This window comes from Rhinolophus hipposideros, assembly GCF_964194185.1.
Source record: "Rhinolophus hipposideros genome assembly, chromosome: 9".
Classification (NCBI taxonomy): Eukaryota; Metazoa; Chordata; class Mammalia; order Chiroptera; family Rhinolophidae; genus Rhinolophus; species Rhinolophus hipposideros.
Genome location: NC_138055.1, coordinates 67,604,585 through 67,626,172, shown reverse-complemented (window position 1 = coordinate 67,626,172; position 21,588 = coordinate 67,604,585). Strand labels below are relative to the sequence as shown.

Here is a 21,588-nt window from a genome sequence, read left to right as displayed (position 1 = left end):
GCTAGTCTGTGTTAACTCTCTTCACTTTATCTCTCATTCCCTCTCTTTACCCAAAGCAGTATGCTTTTCACTCCTAGTAAAATATGAGGTTACTTTGACCTAATTGCAAAATTCCTTTTCCATTTTTTCATTTCATCTATTCATTCAAAAACTAATTAAGCACTTTATTCCAAGCTCTTGGAAATATATCAGTGAAAAAAATAGATAATTATTTATGCCTTCATGGGCTTGCATTTTACAGGGGGAGACAGTAAATAATAGTTACAGAAAGAGAGAAACTATAACAGGGTATGTAGGATGGGGATAGTCGGTATAGGTTGCAGTATTAATGGGTGATCAGGAGAGGCCTGGATTTGAAGGTGAGATTTAAATAAAGGCTTTGAAGATGGTGAGGAAACAGCCAAATGGGTATCTGGGGGAAGAGATTTCTAGGCAAAGAAGTAACTAGAAGCAATGGTTTTCTAACTGTGGTCCTTGAAGACTAGCATTACCTGGGAACTTGGTAGAAATGCAGACTTTTAGGCCCTACCCCAGATCTATCTGCTGATTGGAAACTCTGGAAATGGGGCTCAGCAATCTGTATTTAACAAGCCCTCCTGTTGATTCTAATACCTGCTGAAGTTTGAGAATCACTGAACTAGACTAATGACCCTAAGGCAGAAGGGTGCCTGGTTTATTCGGGGAATAACAGGCAGGCCTATGCCATTAAAAAAGAGAGAGTGAGGGGAATGAGTAGTGAGGGGATGATTAGTGGGAGAGGAGGTCAAAGATGATGGGTTGGGAGAGAGCATGTAGAGCCTTATAAGGACTTTGGTTTTCATTCTCAGGGAAATGGAAGCTTTTACAGGGTCTTGAGCTAAAGGACTGACATAATTTGATTTATATTCTCAAAGGATCACTCTGGCCACAATATTGAGAAGATTCTATAAGAAGTAGAGATCTATATTCGTGATGTTTTTCTCACTAATCTTGAAATTTTGGAGTTTCTGTGATACCGTACACATTTGGACTTTCTTATAACTTTCTGATTTTCCTTTTTTTAAAAAATAATTTTTCTTTGTAACTTAATGTCCTCAGTGTTCCATTCTTCTGGGTTGTTTTCAATTATTATGGCTTTAACTGCCACCTATATCCTGATGACTGTCTCTAGCTCAGTTCAAAATACCATGTAATAATTTTTAAAATACTGTTTAACTGCACAAGAACAATTTTCATTTTGGAAGTATTGAGTAAGAATTAAAATAATTATTTTATTTTAGAGAGACATGATAGGGATAGAACAGTGCCTAACCACACATTTGGTCAATTAAACAATGACCTCCTTTTATAATCTTTGTAAAGTTATAGTCAGAAATTTATGGTTTGTGCTTATGTTTACGGTAGCATTGTGCCCATAAGGTACCTGCTAGCTTAATGGATATTTGCCTCTGTGCTACCTTCAAGGGAGGTGCAGCCACACTTTATAGACAAGAGGGATCATCGTCAGCTAATAGGCTTCTCATGTAGAGGAAAGTGTAGTGCTTTCTACATCTATTATTGGAAGTCTGTGTCTTTATTTTCTTCCTTGTTCATTTTTGTCTAATAGTCATTATGCTGGTGTTCTTTGAAGTATGGTCAGTTTTGCTATAATGTGTCTTGTGCATTCCTAAAAAATTACTACACTGCAAAATTGCACAATAAAACCTACAGGGGTTATGGGCAAAACGGAGTTAGGGAAACAACATTCAAAAACTTTGTCAATGACCAGAAACATAGATAGGAACCTAATAAAAATGGTAGCACAGCTTTACACGTGAAATGGTAAAAAAACAATGCTTGACATACTGTAATGTCACTTTACCTTGAAAAAAGACCTAAAGTGTGCTTGTGGAAGTGGAGGATTTTCAGCTTATGAATTATGAGGTGGAGCAAGGAAGGTTATCTGAAATTGGACAGTAAGCTGTAACACCAGATGTGGGTGGGTGTGGCTGATAACCCAGTGAACTGAGGTAGTTGGTAGACGCTCAAAGTGTGGGGTTTGTGTATTCCTACATGGCTTGGATCACCTGGGTGTCAGTTTTCTCCATTCTCTCGGAGACAAGTTGCACATAAGCATGAAACTTTGTGTTAGGCTCAAATTATTTTCTCATATATCAACAAATTCGCAATTCCAAAACAAGCCTTAGAGCACAACCGATCTAATTCAAAATTTGGTGTTTGCCTTCTATTTACTTTGTCTAGGGTACTTGATTAGTCATTTTCTAGTTATCGAATAAGTTGTCCGTTCTTTTACCAGTAGACCTTGAACAATCAAATTAGGATGTTTGGAACACTGACAGATATTGTTAATGGGGAAAAAGAAACTAGGCTTGGAACTTAGACTTCAGATGTGTCATCTTGAGGAAACACTCTCTTAGTTTTTAAATTCATCTGTTTTAGCTACAAAAGTGTATGTAAATACTCTTGTAAATGTACTGTAACTATTATGTGATTTGTAGAGCTGTCATAGATTAAATAATATATAAATGAGATTTTGTAAATAATTTCATCAGAAGTCTGCGCCCAAGGCTAGAATTCTGGGAAAATGTGTAGATGGATTTAATTTTGCTGATACTTCTGCCGATTTTTTTCTAGATCAATAGAGGGCCATTTCTTTAAGGCAGAAATCCAATTAAAAATTATAAATGTTGAATTCATTTTATTTAGTTTGAATTAATGATCATTATATTCTATCAATGGGTGTTATCTATTTGGTAACGAAGCTTTGCTTGTCTAGTCTGTAAATTCTGTTCTTATTTGAAATAATTATTTTTAGTTCAGAAGTCATTTTATCAAAATGAGTTTTTAATTTATTATTTAATATTTTGAGTCATTTTGCCTCGTAACTTAGAAATGGAGCTAATATGAGAAGTTTGGTTAGATTTTCATTTTCTCTAACAGCGTTCTTTTCCTTTAGAGACTAGAAAATGAGACCCTTTAAAAAATATTAAACATTATGTAGCATTTTGTTTTAAATTGGTTGTAGCTATCTTTAGAGTATTCAAAGTATGCTGTTTTCATTTTTAAAGGATTAGAAGATAAAGAACAAAATTTAACAAGAAGAATTAGTGCCTCAGATATTCTATCTGAAAAGGTAAGATATTTTGTAGGATTGGATATCACTGTAAGACTGATTCTTGTGTTCTTTTGAAAGGAAAATTCTGTCTTCCTTTTCCACTAATTTTTGTTCATATTGTTTTACCTATATTTGGACATAAGCCTTAAACATAAGAAAATCTAGAGAGATGTCTTGGAGTATTTTTCTGGGATCAGTTAAATTGTGTTTAATTGAAGTGTTACATATATCCATAGATAATCTTTTTGTTTGTTTTTGAAACTTTTAATTTTCATTCAGATACATTCTTTTTGAATTTTGGCGTGATTATCCCTTGTGGGAAAGCTTTGGGGTTAGACAGACCTTGATCAGGTCTAGCTCCTCCTCTTAGCTGACTGATCATGTGTAAGCTTGCCTCTGTTTTTCTTCTTTACAAAATGAGTTTCATATCATCTGTTCTCTGGGTTGTTGTGAGGTTCAGCGGGATAAAATACAGAAGCATCAAGTACTGTGTTTGACATTTAATAGGCACTTAATAACCCAAGCCTTTTCTTTGTCGAATTAGAGATCTGAAATAGCTGCAATTTATTCCATTAAGATTTCAGTTAGTTTTTATGAGTAAATTATAATGAGGCAGAATCTAGGGTCTTTAGGAAAAAGATGGTCCTGAAATTAAGGATGATAGTATGACAGATGCACATCCACATACACGCGTCTATATAATGGTTTTTAATGTCCTCACAATAACTCCGTAAAATAAGTTGACATGTTTTATTGATAAGGTAAGATTCTTATGGGTAGGTTAGGTGATTTGCCTGAAGTTACATACGACTTAATTGTCAGAGCAAGGAGTTGAGTGAGGTTCAGTGCTCTTCTTACTGATCATGTAGCTGCTTTAAGAAGCATAAAGTTGCGTGACAGAATCAGTGGTTTCTTTCATTTCAAAAGGAATAGTTGCAAAAAGTAATCAAAGACTTAAGTCTCAGTTGAACGGTGATGATAGCTTTATTTTAAACTGTCTAGATCAGCACTGTCCAAAATCCAATAGAATTTTCTACAATAATGGAAATGTTCCATATCTGTACTTTCCAATATGGTAGCTGTTAACCACATGTGAGTATTAAGCACTTGAAATGGGATTAGTGTGGCTGAGGAACTAAATTTTTTAATTCAGTTCAAGTAGCTACATGTGATTCATTTTTACCACATTGGACAGTATGGCTCTAGAACTTCAGTACCAAGCAGTAGAATTCAGTATGTTTAAGTGACTTAGAATAAAAAAGAATCATGGTAATTTTAAAACTTATTTGTTACATCTATTTCCCTGTAGTGGAAAGGGTAACTATATCCTGATTTGGGTAAACTGAAGTACTGAAATATGTGATGATAGTTTAGTGAGGGATTTATAACAGTTCATATTAAGGTGAAACCAGTATGTTACAGGATCCACTGCTTTCTTTAAGAATTAAATAATTTAATTGGATTTTAGAAAAATGTAATCACAATTCACCTACAAGAAAAAGTTATTAGATACATGGGCTTTAACCTTTTTTGAGTCTTAGATTCTTTTGATTTCCTTCTTTCCTTCCATATATAACATAATAAAGGAAAAAACATAATTTTGTGTTTAACTTCAAGGAGTAGTGAGTCCAAAGGACTGGACCCCTAATTTCCTCCCCTGTAAATCCATGTTCTCCAATTCAGAACCTTTGCTTAGGTTGCCTGACATTTTCAATTATATTTTAGCTAAAATGTAGAGAATAGACTAATTTTAAAAATTATCTCAAAAAAGGTAGAGTGAAAAATTTAAGTTATTTCAATTGAAAAAAAAAATTTCAAACGTTCACTCTTTTTTTTTTTTTTTTCAAACGTTCACTCTTAATCTGTCTTCCTGTTTTAGTTTCCCTAAAGAAAAGTCTTGGGTGTTTAAAGTATTTTAAATATTCAAATAAGTATCTATAGCTTTAGAACATGTAATATTCAAATGTAAGCAAATCTTTATGTATTTTTTTTCCTTCAACACTATAGAATTATAAAATACATATTTTTAAAAGTTTGCAAGTTTGAATCTTGACTGAAGTGTATCAGTTGCCTGATACCGGCTGGTAAATCACATGATAACCACTTCATTCTTCATTCCTTGGGTTTTTTTTTTTTTTTCCCTGAGTTCATTGATATCAGATTTTTACTCGTTTGGGAAGCCCAGTTAAATGCTAATCTCTAACCCTTAACTTTCATTTTTTTGCATCATCTTTTTCCATCAGTTGTGTCCTCCTCCTCCAACCCTGCACATATGCGTATACACAGTCACCCTCCATAGATTGGTCTTCTGTTTGTATTATAGGGACTGAGTTAGGGTCTAGGGCTATGGTAAGTAGTTTCCTTATTTATATTTTCCATTTAAATATTTGCCTTAAAACTAACTTTAAATTCTGATATTTATAAAAGTTTTGATTTGGTGAAATGTTTAAGGTCAAATAATTTAAAAACTGCAACTATTTCTTTTTTTAAAGAAACTTGGTGAAGATGAAGAGGAACTATCTGAACTACAGCTTCGTCTTTTGGCTCTTCAGTCAGCAAGTAAAAAATGGCAACAAAAAGAACAGCAGGTGATGAAAGAAAGCAAAGAAAAGTTGACTAAGACGAAAACTGTACAGCAAAAAGTTAAAACCAGTACAAAAACACATTCGGCCAAAAAAGTTAGCACTACAGGTGATCATTCAGTTAAATTCTTTTAAATGATTTTATGTATCAGTATAGTGTCTAGATTTCAATTCAGAAAGTTTTGCATTTGGGGAATTATAAGGCCCTGAATGGAGGGCAATCCTATGTAAACAGAACTGAGCAATGGCTATGTATATGACTTCATGATAATGAAAATAATTTTAAAGCTCTTGTTTTCTTTTATCCTCTAGAAAATTCTAACTCTTAATAGATAACTGATTCTATATTTTCCATTTAAAGCTAAACAGGCATTGAGGAAGCAGCAAACAAAGGCATGGAAGAAACTACAACAACAAAAAGAACAGGAAAGACAGAAAGAAGAGGATCTGCGGAAACAAGCTGAAGAAGAAGAGAGAAGGAAAAGGGAAGAAGAAATCAGAAAAATTCGAGATCTCTCAAATCAGGAAGAGCAGTACAATCGATTCATGAAATTGGTTGGTGGAAAGAGGCGATCACGAAGTAAAGTAAGGAGTGCAAAATGTAAAATCAAAACATTACTCAAATTTAAGTGTCTTTATTTCATAAATTCAGTCAACTAAGAAGCGTAAAGTTCTTGTGTTTCATAGTTTGTTACATAAATAACTCGTGGGGAGAAGGAAGCGTAATTTATAGTTGAGAATTAGTCTTTTCTAGATATTACAAATGGAAGAAATGAAAGAAAGACTAAAATTATGCTTAGTAAAGCCTGCATTTAGCTTTTTCATCATTTTCTATTTAGAAGAAAGTAGGATTACTAAATTGTAGGGAGGACTTATTCTAAAAATGGCTGTTACCTAAAACTAAGAACAAGGGCAGAATTTCATTCTTTTTTTGTTGATTAGTATTATAGAGTTAGAAGTGTGTCATGATTAATCGGTATAGACGATTTTAATGCAAGTTCAATAGCTACTTAGTTAACAAGCATTTGTGAGCTTTTACTATGTGTAAGTCATTGATAATGACTGAATGACTCATTATCTTTTATGGGTGGTGTCAGGAAGTATATTGGAGATTTAATATTGATCTAGTGCTATTATCAATGATAATTTTCAGAATTATGAACTTTGAGACTACACTTGTGAGTGTACTAATGAAGAATAGAGAGATATTAAGAGTAAGCTCTTTAATTCTAGGGAGTCGGGAGTTAGGTTTGCTTAAGCAGGGAATTTATAAGTATTTCATACTTTAAAGTTCTAAAAAGCCCTTTGATAGAATCTTTTTTTAGGGAAAAGTATTGTATTTACACATTACTCTTATATCCATCTGTATTGGTTTGCTAGTTTTTAGTTTGTTATAAGCTGTCTCTGTGAGCGAAATGTTGTAAGAAGTGTAAAAAAAAAAACAACAAAAAACAAACACATTGACCAAGAGTTTCTAGTTTTCAGCTATTAATTTGTTCATAACTAAAATGTTACTGGATTTTTTTTGAAATAATCTGTAGTTTTGATGACATAACACTTGAATTTATTCATCTAGTTTTTTATACAGAGAGAGGCTGTACGTATTCATGATCTTGGAGTTACTTCGTAGAGGAATAGCTGATTATTTAGTAGCTCAGCTAACTGGAAGATTTTATCTGGATAGATAGTCCTTGCTAGCTTCCAGTTTCTGACAGTTATAAAATGTCAACCACAGCATATCTGTCATGTACATTGAACTTCCCAAATCAAATGTGATAGGCAGGTCTAACTGAATCACCATGATTTTTGATACTGTTTCCTAGAAGATAACTATTAATTGTTTTATAATTTCTAGCCTAATAATAGACTAAGACAAAATGCTGTGAAACTAAACCTCCTGTGTCAATTAGTCTTCAGATCCTGACCTGAGACGATCTTTAGATAAGCAACCTACTGATAGTGGAGGAGGCATTTATCAATATGATAACTATGAAGAAGTTGCTATGGATACAGATAGTGAAACCAATTCTCCAGGTATGAGCTAAAATATGTAAAACATTTGCATATTCATAATTATTAAAAAGAAAATGGTCATGAAGCTACCTAAAACCTTGAAAGAAATATGTAATGAAAGGGAGATTTGTTAGTGGATTGTTCAACCATAGGCATTATTTGGTGTTGTAAAATACTTTTAGAGCAAACCTCAAATGTGTAACATTAACCTTTATTTCCAAGTGTTTCTCTTTTTTATGTATGTATGTATGTATGTATTTATTTATTTATTTTTGACTCTTGATGCTTTATTACTTTGGGAGTGAGGTGCTCAAGAGCCCTTGGTGAAGCGAGCCCACTTCCTCTTCAGTGTCACCGGCGTCTGGCTGCGCAGGATGGCGCTGACTGCGAATGGCAGCCATGCGCAGGTCCGGGCGGTACTTGTTCTTGCAGATCGAGTGCCGGATACTGCTGAGGGTGGGTGGCCAGGCGTTCTTGTTGATGGTGGTCCGCACATAGGAGGTGGCTGGCTTTCGCTGACTGGATCGCTGCTTCATGAGGACCACCACACCTTTGCCATCGGCTATTGGCTCCACGCTCACCATCTTGCGGTGAATCAGCCCATTGTAGCGGAAGGAGTTGCAGGCCTTCAGATTATTGGGCTCAATGCTGTTTGTCTGCTTGTTCCTTTTGATCAGGAAGCTGAAGCAGTTGCGCACGACCATCCATTGCAAATGCACTGACGTGGCGACAGCTCCTCCTGTTGTGGCAGTCAGAGATGGAAAGAGCCCAAGTGTTTCTTCTAGATAGCATTAAGAAAAGGCAGTGTTTGAACCTATTATTAATGATCTGATCTAAAAAGTATAGAAGCAGATAAGAACACTGCCTTAAAAAAAACAACACAAAACGAATAAACCTTTGATCTGTTAAGTATCTCTATATCCAAGATTTTTTGGATTTTAGTCAAAAGGATCATTCTCGCTTTTTAGGCTTCCTTCTTCCTTCCAGTGATGATACTTTGTAGGAATTTGGAGATGGAAAGTGATACTAATAGCACCTCAGGAAAGGCCAGTGAGAATTGGTCAGGGCTGTACCTTAATTAGATTGCATATTCTGGAATGTGCCTCTTCCTGGAGGGTTAGAGACTTGCTTGAGTTCATTTTCAGGGGTTATTGTCTGTAAGATACCTGTTCTCTCACTAATTAAAACACATAAGATTGAGTCAGACAACCAAATGCAGTTGACATTCCAGAACTGGACTTTTTAAAGACCATATGATCAGAATATTTCTCGCTGGGATCATATTGTGAGATTAAATCAAACTAGAATCCTACTTCAGTGTGTCTAGACTAGAAACTAGGCAGAATCTGTATGATTTGGGTAATGTTTACCGAAAGTGCTCATATTCAGGTTATTGTTTTTAGACTGATGTTTGATAATCTTACATGAAATTATGTTTTGATTTCATAATTTAACTCTTTGGTCAATCTTTAATTTTCTTATTTCCAGGTTCTTGGAGATGATTCATAGTAGTTCCCAAGTTTGACAATATTATTAATACTCTGTATTTCTATAAAATAACTTTATGATCTATGCTTTTAAAAGAATTTTGTAAAAAATTTATTATACAGAGAATATATTCCCTGCTCAGCTTTGTCAAATTTTAACTTCCCATATTCACTACAGACATTTATATTTTTAAGAAGTAAAATCTTCTAAAAGCCATTGTATATTCAAATGGTATCATTTGGGCCACAAGTCAACCCTATATAAAGCATGTGGTTAATATCTATATTGACTTTTAAGACAACTGGGACAAAGAAACATTAGTTTTTCCTACGGTTATATCATGATTAGTAGCAAGAGTAGTCTTTGAATCTGCCACATTTCGCTGAGTCTTAAGAAACCATTGAAGGTAAAATGCACAATTATTTTTATCTGCTACCAAGGAAGAAGAAATGCTAATAATTTAACTGAGATGCATCAATAACTAAGAATTACTAACGTGTGAAAAAATGTACACTTTATTGATTATATACAGTAGGTAGGTCTTTTCATTTCTAGTCCTATTGCTTTCTGTACAACTTAAGTAGTCCATTTCTTCACTTTTCTTTGCTCCACATGAAGGAAAGAATGGAGTCCCCATGTCACTGTTTTCCTTTGGTTTAGGCACTTTGGCAGGTTTTGAGGAATTATTTTATTCCTTAACAAGTATGTTTGTAAGAAAAACTGCTCCGTTCTCTATTATCATTAGGTGAAAAGTAGAAAAAGTGGAGAGTTTTGAGGGATTAATGTCAGTTTAACTGGATGGCTGACTTTATGATAACATGAGAACAATTTTAAGGAGGTGGAGGTGGTCTCTTGGAGGTTAAAGATTTCATTAGAGATTAAGAAAGTCTAATTTGCACTCTACCTAGGTACATTTGTATTTCTTCAAACGTATAAATTTAATTTATTCCTGTTGAAGTATTTCTGTTTTAAACTCCTATAAAAAATTTTTTTTCAGCTCCTTCACCGGTGCAACCACCATTCTTTTCTGAATGTTCATTGGGGTACTTTTCTTCAGCACCATCTATTTCTTTGCCTCCACCACCTCAGGTTTCTGTAAGTGAGAATTGATATTATTTCCAAGAAAATTGTGTTGTTTTGTGTCATTTCTAATATGTTTTGAAAAACTGGCATGTAAATTAACAAATGGTTAGGTTTGAAGAGAGCTCTAAAAACTCAGAATTGTTTACCAAAATTAATACACACCTATGGAATAAGCAGTTGATTATTTTTTGGAAGACTGTCCATTTGGTAGATATTTTTCAAAAGCAAAGACAGTGGGAGAATGACAAAGTCAAAACTATTTCTAGATTAAGAGAACCTAGAGACCCAACAGGATCTTTCTCAATATGTTAGAGGGAATCTTTCCATTTCACAGTTCCTAGGTGTCCTCCTAGGAAGTTGAAGATGAGGAGGATATTAGTCATCTGGTGTCCTCCTAGGAAGTTTAAAATGAGGGGGATATTAGAGCAGAGAGTGAGAGAAAACATTTTTTTCTTTCTTCCTTGAATTGTTTTAAATGCCAGTGGTAGTACCGGAAGGTTTTTGAAGCAAAAATATATACAAACTCAGGAATTTGGGTAAAATTTGTTTTCTATATCCATAATCTCTAAGAGCCATTTCACAAGGATTTAAGAGTATAGTGGTAATTCTTCTTGACTCTTATATCTTAAGTTACTCTGGACCATGTATTTCCAGAATCCCTTTGGTTCCTAAGTTTAGATTTTTACTTAAATATCAAGTACCTGGGTTTTCAATCTCTCTAGTTATTTTCAGGTAGTCAGCTAGAGGGATAGACCCTGTAAAATTTGATTTCTGTATCTTTTAGATTGCTAAGTGAAGATAAGAACAGCAGTAGAGAACTTTGTATAATTATCTTGAAGTTCATCAATGTTTCAAATTTTGTTGATTTTATTTTTATTGTGAAAATTACACTTTTTTCATGGCTAAATATTGAATTCTGGGATAGTTTTGAGATTTACAGTATATTTAATTCATTTATGCTTACAGCTAAAATAATAACCTAAAGTTGACCATTTTCTAATTTAATGTTGCTCCAGAGATAAACATTTGGAATTCGTAAAATTTGCATTGTAATTACTATTTCTTCTTTTTTAAAAATAACTAGTCTTTGCCACCTTTGAGCCAGCCTTTTGTGGAAGGCTTGTGTGTTTCTCTTGAACCTCTACCTCCTGTACCACCTTTACCACCTCTCCCACCTGAAGATCCAGAGCAGCCTCCAAAACCACCTTTTGCAGATGAAGAAGAAGAGGAAGAAATGCTGCTTCGAGAAGAGCTACTTAAATCTCTAGCGAATAAAAGAGCTTTTAAGCCAGAGGTAATTTAGGTGCCCGCACCTCTAGGTGGTGCTCCAGAGCTTAGTTTTAGGTAGCCCTACTGTTTTCTGCTTATTGGAATTCATTGAGCTTTTATTACATTAAAGGGGGCACACGAGTGATAGTAATTTTCTCAACATTTTTAAAGATGACAGAAATGTATTTTTATTTAAAAATATTTCCTGTCTTTCTCTTTATTTAGGAAACATCTAGTAATAGTGACCCACCTTCACCTCCAGTTCTGAACAATTCACAGTCTGTGCCAAGAAGCAATTTATCAATAGTCAGTATTAATACAGTATCTCAACCTAGGATACAGAATCCAAAGTTTCACAGAGGACCTCGTCTTCCACGAACTGTGATCTCGGTAAAAACAAACAAATATGTAATCCTACTGTTAAACAGCTTGTGAGAAATTTGTATGCAGTTTCACTGTCTTGTTCCCCACCTCCTAGTTTATTTATAGACACAACATATATTCATATATAAATACAAATTTATTTTTATTTATTAATAGTGAAGTGGGAGCACCTTCTTCACTAGAAAAATGGTAGTTTATGATAATGTTTTGGGGGAACTATTATTTTCATCAGAGTGGTACGCTTTCCTCCGCCATTTCCTCAATTTTTTTTCTCTATAAATTGGTCCATTCAGATTTTCTGTCTATTCTGGAGTTAATTTTAGCAAATTGCATATTTTTTGTTTCTCACATCTTTCTTTATACTTTGCTCATACTTTTCTAATTAATGCCTGTACTGTAGTGTAAGAATTTATGATGTTTATTAAAGAAATTGAAATGACAATTTCTTTCTACCTTGCTTTCTACTGGCTTCAAAGCAAAATAAATGGGGCAGAGCCAAGTTGAAATCTTGCCTCTGTTAGGTAAGCGAACTTTGGCCACGTACCCTTTGTATGTAACTGCAAAAGCCCGAAAGTTTTTAAAATCATTATATAGAATTATTAATTTTTTTCCTTAATTGTAAAAGAGTTAATTTAAATGGCATTATGGCTTTTTGGAGAAAATAAAACTTATTTCTAATTAAAAATAACACTTATTTTCTCCAAAAACCCACAATGAAAATAAAACTTAATGAAGAAGGTGATCATAGTAGTATTTTTAAAGATTAAGAACATAGAATATTATATTTTTAGCGTATAACCAGTATTGGTGGAGTGGAACAAAGTGGACTGTGCAATGTAACCAGAAGGAGCCATAAACTGTCTACTTGGAGCCCATTATTTTTATGGATTGAAATTTGAAGAAGTTAAGTGACTTGTTCAAGGCCACGAAGCTAATTATGGTAGAGCCAAGAAAACAATAGAGATACTTTTGTCAGTAAGAGTAACAAATATATTGTCTTTGCAGCTTCCAAAGCATAAATCGGTGGTTGTAACACTAAATGATTCAGATGACAGTGAGTCTGATGGAGAGGCTTCCAAGTCAACAAATAGTGTTTTTGGTGGATTGGAGTCCATGATTAAAGAAGCAAGACGAACTGCTGAGGTAAGTGCAGTAATGAAAGATAAAAAGAAAGTGATTTATTGACAATCATTAAAATTTTTCTGAAAATTAGACCTTAGAGGTATTGATTTTTAGTACATTAAATTGTGGAAATATTTTAAATACTTGTATTATTAGGACTTTATATAATGAAGTGTGTATAAATTTAGATAGATATAGCTATTAACTCCCTTTACTTTTGTTTGTGATTGATTAGTCCCTTTTTTAAAATAGTGGGACTATTTTAAAAAATAGTGGGACTACTATTTTTTAAAATAGTAACGATACTAGGAAATGTATCGTTTTGAAATTGTGTTATATTACCAGAAAACAGTGTTTATCATAGTGTATGATCTAAGTGCAACTTTTATTCCTATTTCTATTGCAACAGTTGTTTAGATATGATTTAGTTCAATTATTTTCAAACTGTACGTCTTGACTGTTTAGTGGACTGTACAATTAATTTGGTGGTAAACAGCCAGCTGGGGGAGGGCGAAGTGAGTAAAGGGGGCCAAATATATGGTAATGGAAGGAAACTAGACTTGGGCTGGTGAGCATGCAATAGAGTACATAGATGTCGAATTATAGTGTTGTATACCTGAAAATTAATAAATGTTATTAACCAGGTACCCCAATAAATTTAATTTAAAAAAGAGTAGAAAATGATGAAGATACTCAGTTATTTCTAAATAACATAAATATGCACAGTGTTACAATGTAAAATATACATCTTAGTGTGGGATTATTGAAAACTGTTGATTTGGTTGACTTCAACTGTTTTCTAGCAAGCTTCAAAACCAAAAATACCTCCAAAATCTGAAAAAGAAAATGATCCCATGCGAACACCTGAAGCTTTGCCTGAAGAAAAGAAGATTGAATATAGATTGTTAAAGGAAGAGATTGCCAAGTAAGTGGTATTTTATGTCATTAGCTTTAAAGGTATCTACTGTCTTCGTACTTAATTAAGTCTGTATGCAGTTTATTGGCATTGGGAAATGAATAACAATTTTTATCCAGGATGCAGAGTTAATAGTTTTGAAACTCACACAGGAGAGGTAGCCAGATGATCACCTATACACTTCAGTACAGTGATGCACTGAGATCAAAGTAGCTTAGAAAAAGACAAAAGCTGCTACTATTGACTTTAAGTGCCAACTTGGGTCGTGCATATTGGTTATCATCATTATTAGTCAGTATGATTACTATTGTTACTTTATGTTATGAAATAGAATACATCTTCGAAGAAAAATAATTTCAGTTTATCCTTTGATACAATTTATCTTTATTGATTATTTTAGTCGGGAGAAACAACGTTTGATTAAATCAGATCAGCTGAAGACAAGCTCATCATCCCCAGCAAGCTCTGATGTGGAAATTGATGGAATTAGCAGAATAGCAATGGTTACTAAGCAGGTTACAGATGCAGAAGCAAAACTTAAAAAACATAGGTGAGCCTCATTATCTGATTGAATACTGCATGATATAATGTTCCTATATTAGATGGATATATTTTTGTATATGTCGATACTAAGTACACTATATGATTACAAATTCTTTTATACTTGGTAGAATTGTATAAAGCTGTCATTTTGTTGAATTATACATTTACATCAAGTAATAGTATTAATGTTTACATAAAAATAGTAAGACTTCAAAGGAGTTTTCCTCTTCAGATTTGTACATGGCTTGTTGCTAAAAACATTTATAAAACTTTTTATTTGGAATTTTCTTTAAAACTTCTGGCATGATTTTTGAAATACCTTCTTCGAAGACATATTTTTTTTTTTTTCGAAGACATTTTTATTGTTAAAGGTGGACTTGATCGTTGGAAATAGTTATTACTCAGCAAGACACATGGTCAAATATGGTGTTACTACGAAGTGTGAATATAGTCATGATCATACACTTCTTGCATGTTTTGTGAAGTTACTGTGTTGTTCAAATTGTCTTTCAAAATTTTGAGAACACGTGTCAAACCTCACAAGATGAACATGTTGAATGATAGAATTTATTTGAATTTATTAGCATATTTTGGAGGGGTTATTTATTTTGTTGGCATATAATTGATATGTACCTTTAGTTTTAATTGTACAACATAATGATTTGGTGTTTCTATGTATTGCAAAATGGATCACCACAATAAGTCTAGTTAACGTCTGTCCCCATACATAATTACAAATTTTTTTCTTGTGATGAGGTCCATTAGCATATATATTTGATAGAAATAATTGCATCATATTATGGACATACATTTTTTTCACTCCAGACACCCTGAAGTCATTAATTGATGAAGAGCAAAATGGTTTTATTTAACATCAACATGTTTGAGCTTTATTCAGCTACTCCCCTTTTAGGTTTACAAATATAAGGGAGAGTTTCTGTGCAAAGATGGTAAGACTTTCCATGTTCTGTTTTTAGTAACTGACTAACCAATTCTTAAACTTTAAATCTTGATATTAAAAAAAAAAACTGACTACAGTGATTCATTAACTCTTGATGTTGAAAAGTCATTAACTATAATATATAAACAGTTTAAAGGTTTTTAAAACAAGCTTCAAAAGTTTATGCATTCATAGTTAAAGAAAAAAGGTAGAAATTAGCCTCATTTCTAACATTAAAGTCACGTTGGTACTCTTTATTTTTTTAAGATTTTATATTAAGTATATAAACGTATGTTCTGTTGTCTACGAAGAAGACACGAGATTATTCTGAATAAAATAAAATTATTTAAAAAGTCTTCATAAATGTGAATTTTGAATATTTGTCTTGGTAGTTCCACATTTCATTACTTCTAAAAGGTGCCATGTTATGCATTACTGAGAAAGAAAACATGCTGCTAGCTAAAGTAGGACATGCAATAATGTTAAGACGCATCTTGATAATTAGAAATCTGAAATAACTGTTTTATACATGAAATATTGTGGTGACCATGGATTTCCAAAGTGGGATTGTGTTTGTTTGAAAAATAAGAGATTAAGATAAATTTATTTAGGTTTCATTAATAACTTAAATGAATAGGTTTTTAAAAATTCTTTTTCTACTCCCTATCCTATATATCACGTATTCTCTGTCTTTATGATTCTAGAATTTCTAGATGTCAGTTGTGATTGTTGAAAAATGGTATCTTTCTGGGAATGATGCTTCATTTCTTTTTAACCATAATATTTAGTAGTTGAAAAGACGAAAATCTGCATCCATACATTTATTTTGTCCTATTGTACTTCTCAGTTCCAAACTTTACATCTGTATGTTGTTTAAAAATTAGATTTCCTTTTCCCCTTTCTTGTTTTGCTTTAAATAAAACGAATTAGAGATTTTTAAGTTAATTAAATGTGTTTAATTATGTTTATTAGAGGTCTATATGTATGTTTATTAGTATCATATATAAAGCTAAACATAGCGGTTTTCTGCCGTAAGTCCTCATTTTTCAGGGTCTTACAGGGTGAGATTCAGCCAATATTAAACATTTATTAATAGCTTTTCAAATGTAAGTTACATTACTCAGATTTAAATTATTTAAAAAAATAAAAGATCGGACCCATAGTTTTATAAATGTATCAATGTCTATTTGAATACCTGTGTGATTGTGAATATGAAAATATTTTCAATTCTCACCTGGATGTCATAAATATATTTTTAAAAATGAGCTACTGCTTTGTAAGTTTTTAATCTGATGCTGTTAGTCCACTAGCCTAGAAAAACATTAATGGGGGTTTTATTTTTCAATTAGGATTCTTTTGATGAAAGATGAATCTGTTTTAAAGAATCTAGTACAGCAAGAAGCAAAGAAGAAAGAATCTGTTCGAAATGCTGAAGCAAAGATTATAAAACTTACAGAACAACTTCAAGCAACAGAGAAAATTCTCAGTGTCAACAGAATGATTTTGAAGAAGCTTCAGGAACAAGTAATGTTCTTTTTTAATTTAAAAAATTTATTTATTTATTTTTAAGGAGGGCGCAGTTCACAGTGGCCCATGAGGGAATTGAACCAGCAACCTTGGTGCTACCAGCACCATGCTCTAAGCAACTGAGCTAACCGGCCACCCCAGTAATGTTCTTTTTTATAAATTAAAATATTGTAGTCTCATGTTTACTACACATTTCATGGGCCAAATTTTTATAAAACAAAGCCATAAACAAAAGCAATCAAAATTTGTAACCTATATATTGTTCTACATTGAAATATAACATGGGAATATTTTTATTTTCAGTTGAATACCTTAAAGCTGCTGTGTTTAAGAAGAAATCTCCTTTCATAAGGTTTATATTTACATTTTCAGTTATCTTATATTTTCAGATTCAGAAAGTGCAACAACGTGTTACAATTAAGAAAGCTTTAACTCTAAAGTATGGAGAAGAGCTTGCTCGGGCAAAGGCAGTGGCTAGTAAAGAAATAGGAAAACGTAAACTGGAACAGGATCGCCTTGGAGTAAGTTGTTCATAGAAATACTTTATTTTTAGAAATGAAAAGATTTTTATGATACTTTTGAGTGTAAGAGATATGTAAAATAACTCATGTTTTTTCTTGCATGTTTAAAGAGAAAAAGATTAAAACTTTGTTTTCAAATGATACCCACATTTTTGGAACCTTGTTTTTTTGTTTTGTTTTTTTCTTGGTTTCTCATAGATCATAGGTTAACTAGCAAAACTGTTGGAGACTTGTAAAACTGTTTTAGTCTCATTATTGATTTAGTTTTATAATGTTGGCATTGTATTGTAGGGGTAGAAAAATTATTTACCAAAAATTGTTTATAAAATCATAGCAATATAAAATATTTTTTCCCCCAGCCAAACAAAATGATGAGATTGGACAATTCTCCAGTATCAAGTCCAAGAAAGCATTCAGCAGAACTAATTGCTATGGAAAAAAGACGGTTACAAAAGCTAGAATATGAATATGCCCTGAAAATTCAGAAACTAAAAGAAGCTCGGGCCCTTAAAGCAAAGGAACAACAAAATATTGCTCCAGTTGTGGAAGAGGAACCTGAATTTTCTTTACCTCAACCCTCACTTCACGATCTGACTCAAGATAAATTAAGCCTGGACACTGAGGAAAATGATGTTGATGATGAGATTTTGTCTGGTTCAAATAGAGAGCGAAGAAGATCCTTCTTAGAATCCAATTCTTTTACTAAACCTAACCTTAAGCACACTGATACACCTAACAAAGAATGCCTAAACAAACCTGCTAAGAGTACAGTAGAAAAACCAGAACTTTTCCTAGGGTTAAAAATTGGTGAATTGCAAAAATTATATTCAAAAGCTGACAGTTTAAAACAACTGATTTTAAAAAACACTTCAGGCATTACAGAAAAGGTTTTGCATGGTCAGGTAACTGAATATTTCATATTCTTTATAAAATACGGAAATGAACCTAGTCTTATTTGTCTTTTGAAATTATTGTTTTTCTTTTGCAGGAGATTTCTGTGGATGTAGATTTCTTGACAACACAGACTAAAACAACAGAAGTGAAACCATGTCCCTTTAGACCCTACCACAGTCCTCTACTAGTTTTTAAGTCCTACAGGTATAAAAGGAAGATTCAATGAGCTTGAGTTTCAGGATTGCTCCTGTTTTTAATATCTTAATCTCGAATTCTTGATAAAAATGAAAAAAAATTGAATCATGGTCATTGAAAAATGAATTGATCCTTTTAGGGAAAATAAAAATTAGGAGACTTGTGGTCAGACACAAACCGTATCGGGAAGTAAGGTTTAGCGCACATTGGGTTTATTAACTCTTACCAAATTCTAATTTCTAGCTACTAGTGGAATTGTGGATAATTCTAGATGACTGTCTATTAGGGATTTTAGGAAAACTAACTGGAGTCTTACGAGAATTTTTAATTTTTGTTTTTTAAATTTTACTGTTAATCTAAGAAATGCATTGGCCAGATTTCATAAAATTGATTTAGATATTCTTAGATGATTAAGTTTTTGGGAAGTTGTCTTTTTTAGACTTGTAGATGTTGTAAGACTGTTAAATGGGTGTGATTTTAATTACAAAATTGTAAAGCACCCAATAGGTAGTATAGACTTTTTGCCTAGTTTTTTTGTTGGCTGGTAATATGTATAAGAAATACCAATGTCGTGTAGCATTTTGTTATGTGGTGGGAAAACACTATTAAAATACAGGGTTTTTTGTTTTCTATTTCTGATCTTTTATGTTCTGGGTATAAAATAGTTTGTCCCTATTACTTGATATTCTGGTTTTCTAGAATAAATTTTGGTATTAAGTTATTAGATAAATAATACCCTCAAAGTATAGAAATTGAGAAGGAAAAATGAAAATTTTCTTAGTTTTGAGGAATGTTTATGGAGCATTATATGTCCACCTCTCTTCTCCTTAGATTTAGTCCATACTATCGAACCAAGGAAAAACTTCCCCTAAGCTCAGTATCGTTCAGTAATATGATTGAACCGGATCACTGTTTCTGCCGTTTTGATTTAACAGGAACATGTAATGATGATGATTGTCAGTGGTGAGTAGTTTTAATTTGTGAACGTTTTATAATTTACAAGAAAATCTTGGTTATTTAGGTTTGATATGTACATGATTATCTTTTCTGTGTTGTCATTTTATTTTAGGCAGCATACACAAGACTATACGCTTAGCCGAAAACAGCTATTCCAGGACATTCTGTCATATAATCTGTCTTTGATTGGTTGTTCAGAGACAAGCACTGATGAAGAAATTGCTGCTGCAGCAGGTTTTTAAAGACCTCTTGTTCCCCACATGAAAATTTGAATTTAGGCTATTTAAATTTTTATGTTCAATTGTTGACAACTTTAAATATCTGTAATAATTAAATACAGTCACCTATGACACTACATCTACATCTCCTCTAACACAGTTGTCAATAGCTATATGTTCTTTTCAAATTTAAATTAGTTAAAATTTACTCCGTCAGGTCACACTAGCCACATTTCATGTACCGTGTTTCCCCGAAAATAAGACGTAGCCGGACAATCGGCTCTAATGCGTCTTTTGGAGCAAACGTTAATATGAGACCTGGTCCTATTTTACTATAGTATAAGACCGGGTCTTATGTTAATGTTTGCCAAAAGACGCATTAGAGCTGATTGTCCGGCTAGGTCTTATTTTTGAGGAAACACGGTACTCAGTAGCTACTGTTGAGCTCAGTAGCTTAATAGTGGTGAGTACTTACCAATAGGGTAGTGCAGATATAAGATATTTTTATCATTGCAGAATCTTCTTTGGACAGAGCTCATTTAAACAGTTCAGTTAATTTAGAAGAACATATTGACATATTTGTATAGAAATTTTAGTAATGATTTTAAACTAGACCCCTATTTTTGTTTGTTTTAAAAAACGAAGGAGAGTTGAAAGTTACGATAACTATAGTTTTAGATTCTACAATGAAATAAAAAGGACTTGATATACTTTTGACATTGTAGAAAGTATAGATTATCATCAGAGATTGTGAGTAAATACTGTTTAGCTTTTCCTCAGATTTAGTACCAAATACTAAACCATAAACTGTAAGTCTTTTGGAAGTAAGGGAATTGGTGTTTATTAAATTTAGTGTTATCACAACCCAGAGTAGTTGTAAAGTCACTGAATCTATTTAATCATTCTCAATTTGGGGATTTTAATTTTCACTTGTTTAGTTTGTTCACTTGTTTAATTCAGGAATTACATATTTTTTCAGCCCCAAGTGGGTGTATGATATGGTAGGAATTGCCATAGTAGTTAGGATAATATAGGCATTGCCATCGAGAAGGCCCTGGGTGTTTTCACTTTAATTCTGAAACTGTTTTTCATTTCATACTCTTTATAAGCCTCGTCTCTGTAATCCATGTTTTTAATATTTTTTATGAAGATACCATTGCTCTAATTTCAGAAAAATATGTTGAGAAACTTTTTGGAGTAAACAAAGATCGAATGTCAATGGACCAGATGGCTGTTCTTCTTGTTAGCAATATCAATGAAAGTAAAGGCCACAGTGAGTATATATGTCTGTCGCACACACACAAAAGGATCTTGAGTTTCTTTATGACAGCACATTTTTTGGCATTATGTTCTCAATATAAAAGATATGTCTTTAGCACAATGAAATAAATTTAACTTTTTAAGTATTGTTTCAAAACTTTAAAAAACTAGGTGTATCGACTAATAATCTTCTTTTGTCTATTTTTAGCACCTCCGTTTACAACCTACAAAGATAAAAGAAAATGGAAACCAAAGTTTTGGAGAAAACCTGTTTCAGAGAATAGCTTCAGTAGTGATGAGGAACAGTCTACAGGACCAATTAAGTATGGTAAGAAGTAATTTAAGACCCAGAATCATTAAATTGTGGTATTCTATTTTTGTCTACCACTTTTAATTAATCGTTTGGTGTATTACTAGCCGTTTTTTAATTTCTACTTTTTAAGAACATTTATGCCATTTGGTGTTTAAGGCAATTAGTTCTTCATTGTGCAGCACTACCCTTCACATCATTTCGGGATGTTTTGTATTCATGGACCAGTAAATGCAAAAATTACTCTTTAGCAAATGTGACAGCTTCAGATA

The 21,588-nt window shown here is 32.8% G+C and overlaps 1 protein-coding gene and 1 pseudogene across 2 annotated transcripts in view; one reads left to right on the top strand and one right to left on the bottom strand.

Annotated features, from left to right (window-relative positions):
- The window catches only part of ZFC3H1 (zinc finger C3H1-type containing), a 50,918-nt gene that overhangs the window by 11,906 nt on the left and 17,424 nt on the right, over positions 1 to 21,588 (top strand). Inside the window, exons 3-20 of the mRNA XM_081058230.1 lie at positions 3,048 to 3,112; positions 5,587 to 5,785; positions 6,038 to 6,261; positions 7,587 to 7,710; positions 10,175 to 10,272; positions 11,345 to 11,554; positions 11,755 to 11,919; positions 12,919 to 13,056; positions 13,839 to 13,960; positions 14,352 to 14,501; positions 16,784 to 16,958; positions 17,351 to 17,482; positions 17,842 to 18,384; positions 18,471 to 18,580; positions 19,403 to 19,534; positions 19,641 to 19,762; positions 20,918 to 21,019; positions 21,215 to 21,334. Coding sequence (XP_080914356.1) covers positions 3,048 to 3,112; positions 5,587 to 5,785; positions 6,038 to 6,261; positions 7,587 to 7,710; positions 10,175 to 10,272; positions 11,345 to 11,554; positions 11,755 to 11,919; positions 12,919 to 13,056; positions 13,839 to 13,960; positions 14,352 to 14,501; positions 16,784 to 16,958; positions 17,351 to 17,482; positions 17,842 to 18,384; positions 18,471 to 18,580; positions 19,403 to 19,534; positions 19,641 to 19,762; positions 20,918 to 21,019; positions 21,215 to 21,334 — 2,931 coding nt within the window. The remainder of the gene's footprint in view (positions 1 to 3,047; positions 3,113 to 5,586; positions 5,786 to 6,037; positions 6,262 to 7,586; positions 7,711 to 10,174; positions 10,273 to 11,344; positions 11,555 to 11,754; positions 11,920 to 12,918; positions 13,057 to 13,838; positions 13,961 to 14,351; positions 14,502 to 16,783; positions 16,959 to 17,350; positions 17,483 to 17,841; positions 18,385 to 18,470; positions 18,581 to 19,402; positions 19,535 to 19,640; positions 19,763 to 20,917; positions 21,020 to 21,214; positions 21,335 to 21,588) is intronic.
- On the bottom strand, positions 8,000 to 9,072 carry LOC308502564 (large ribosomal subunit protein eL28-like; annotated as a pseudogene). The gene is made up of 2 exons: positions 9,060 to 9,072; positions 8,000 to 8,470 (listed from the first exon to the last, which is right to left on the bottom strand). The product of its transcript is annotated as a large ribosomal subunit protein eL28-like (transcript).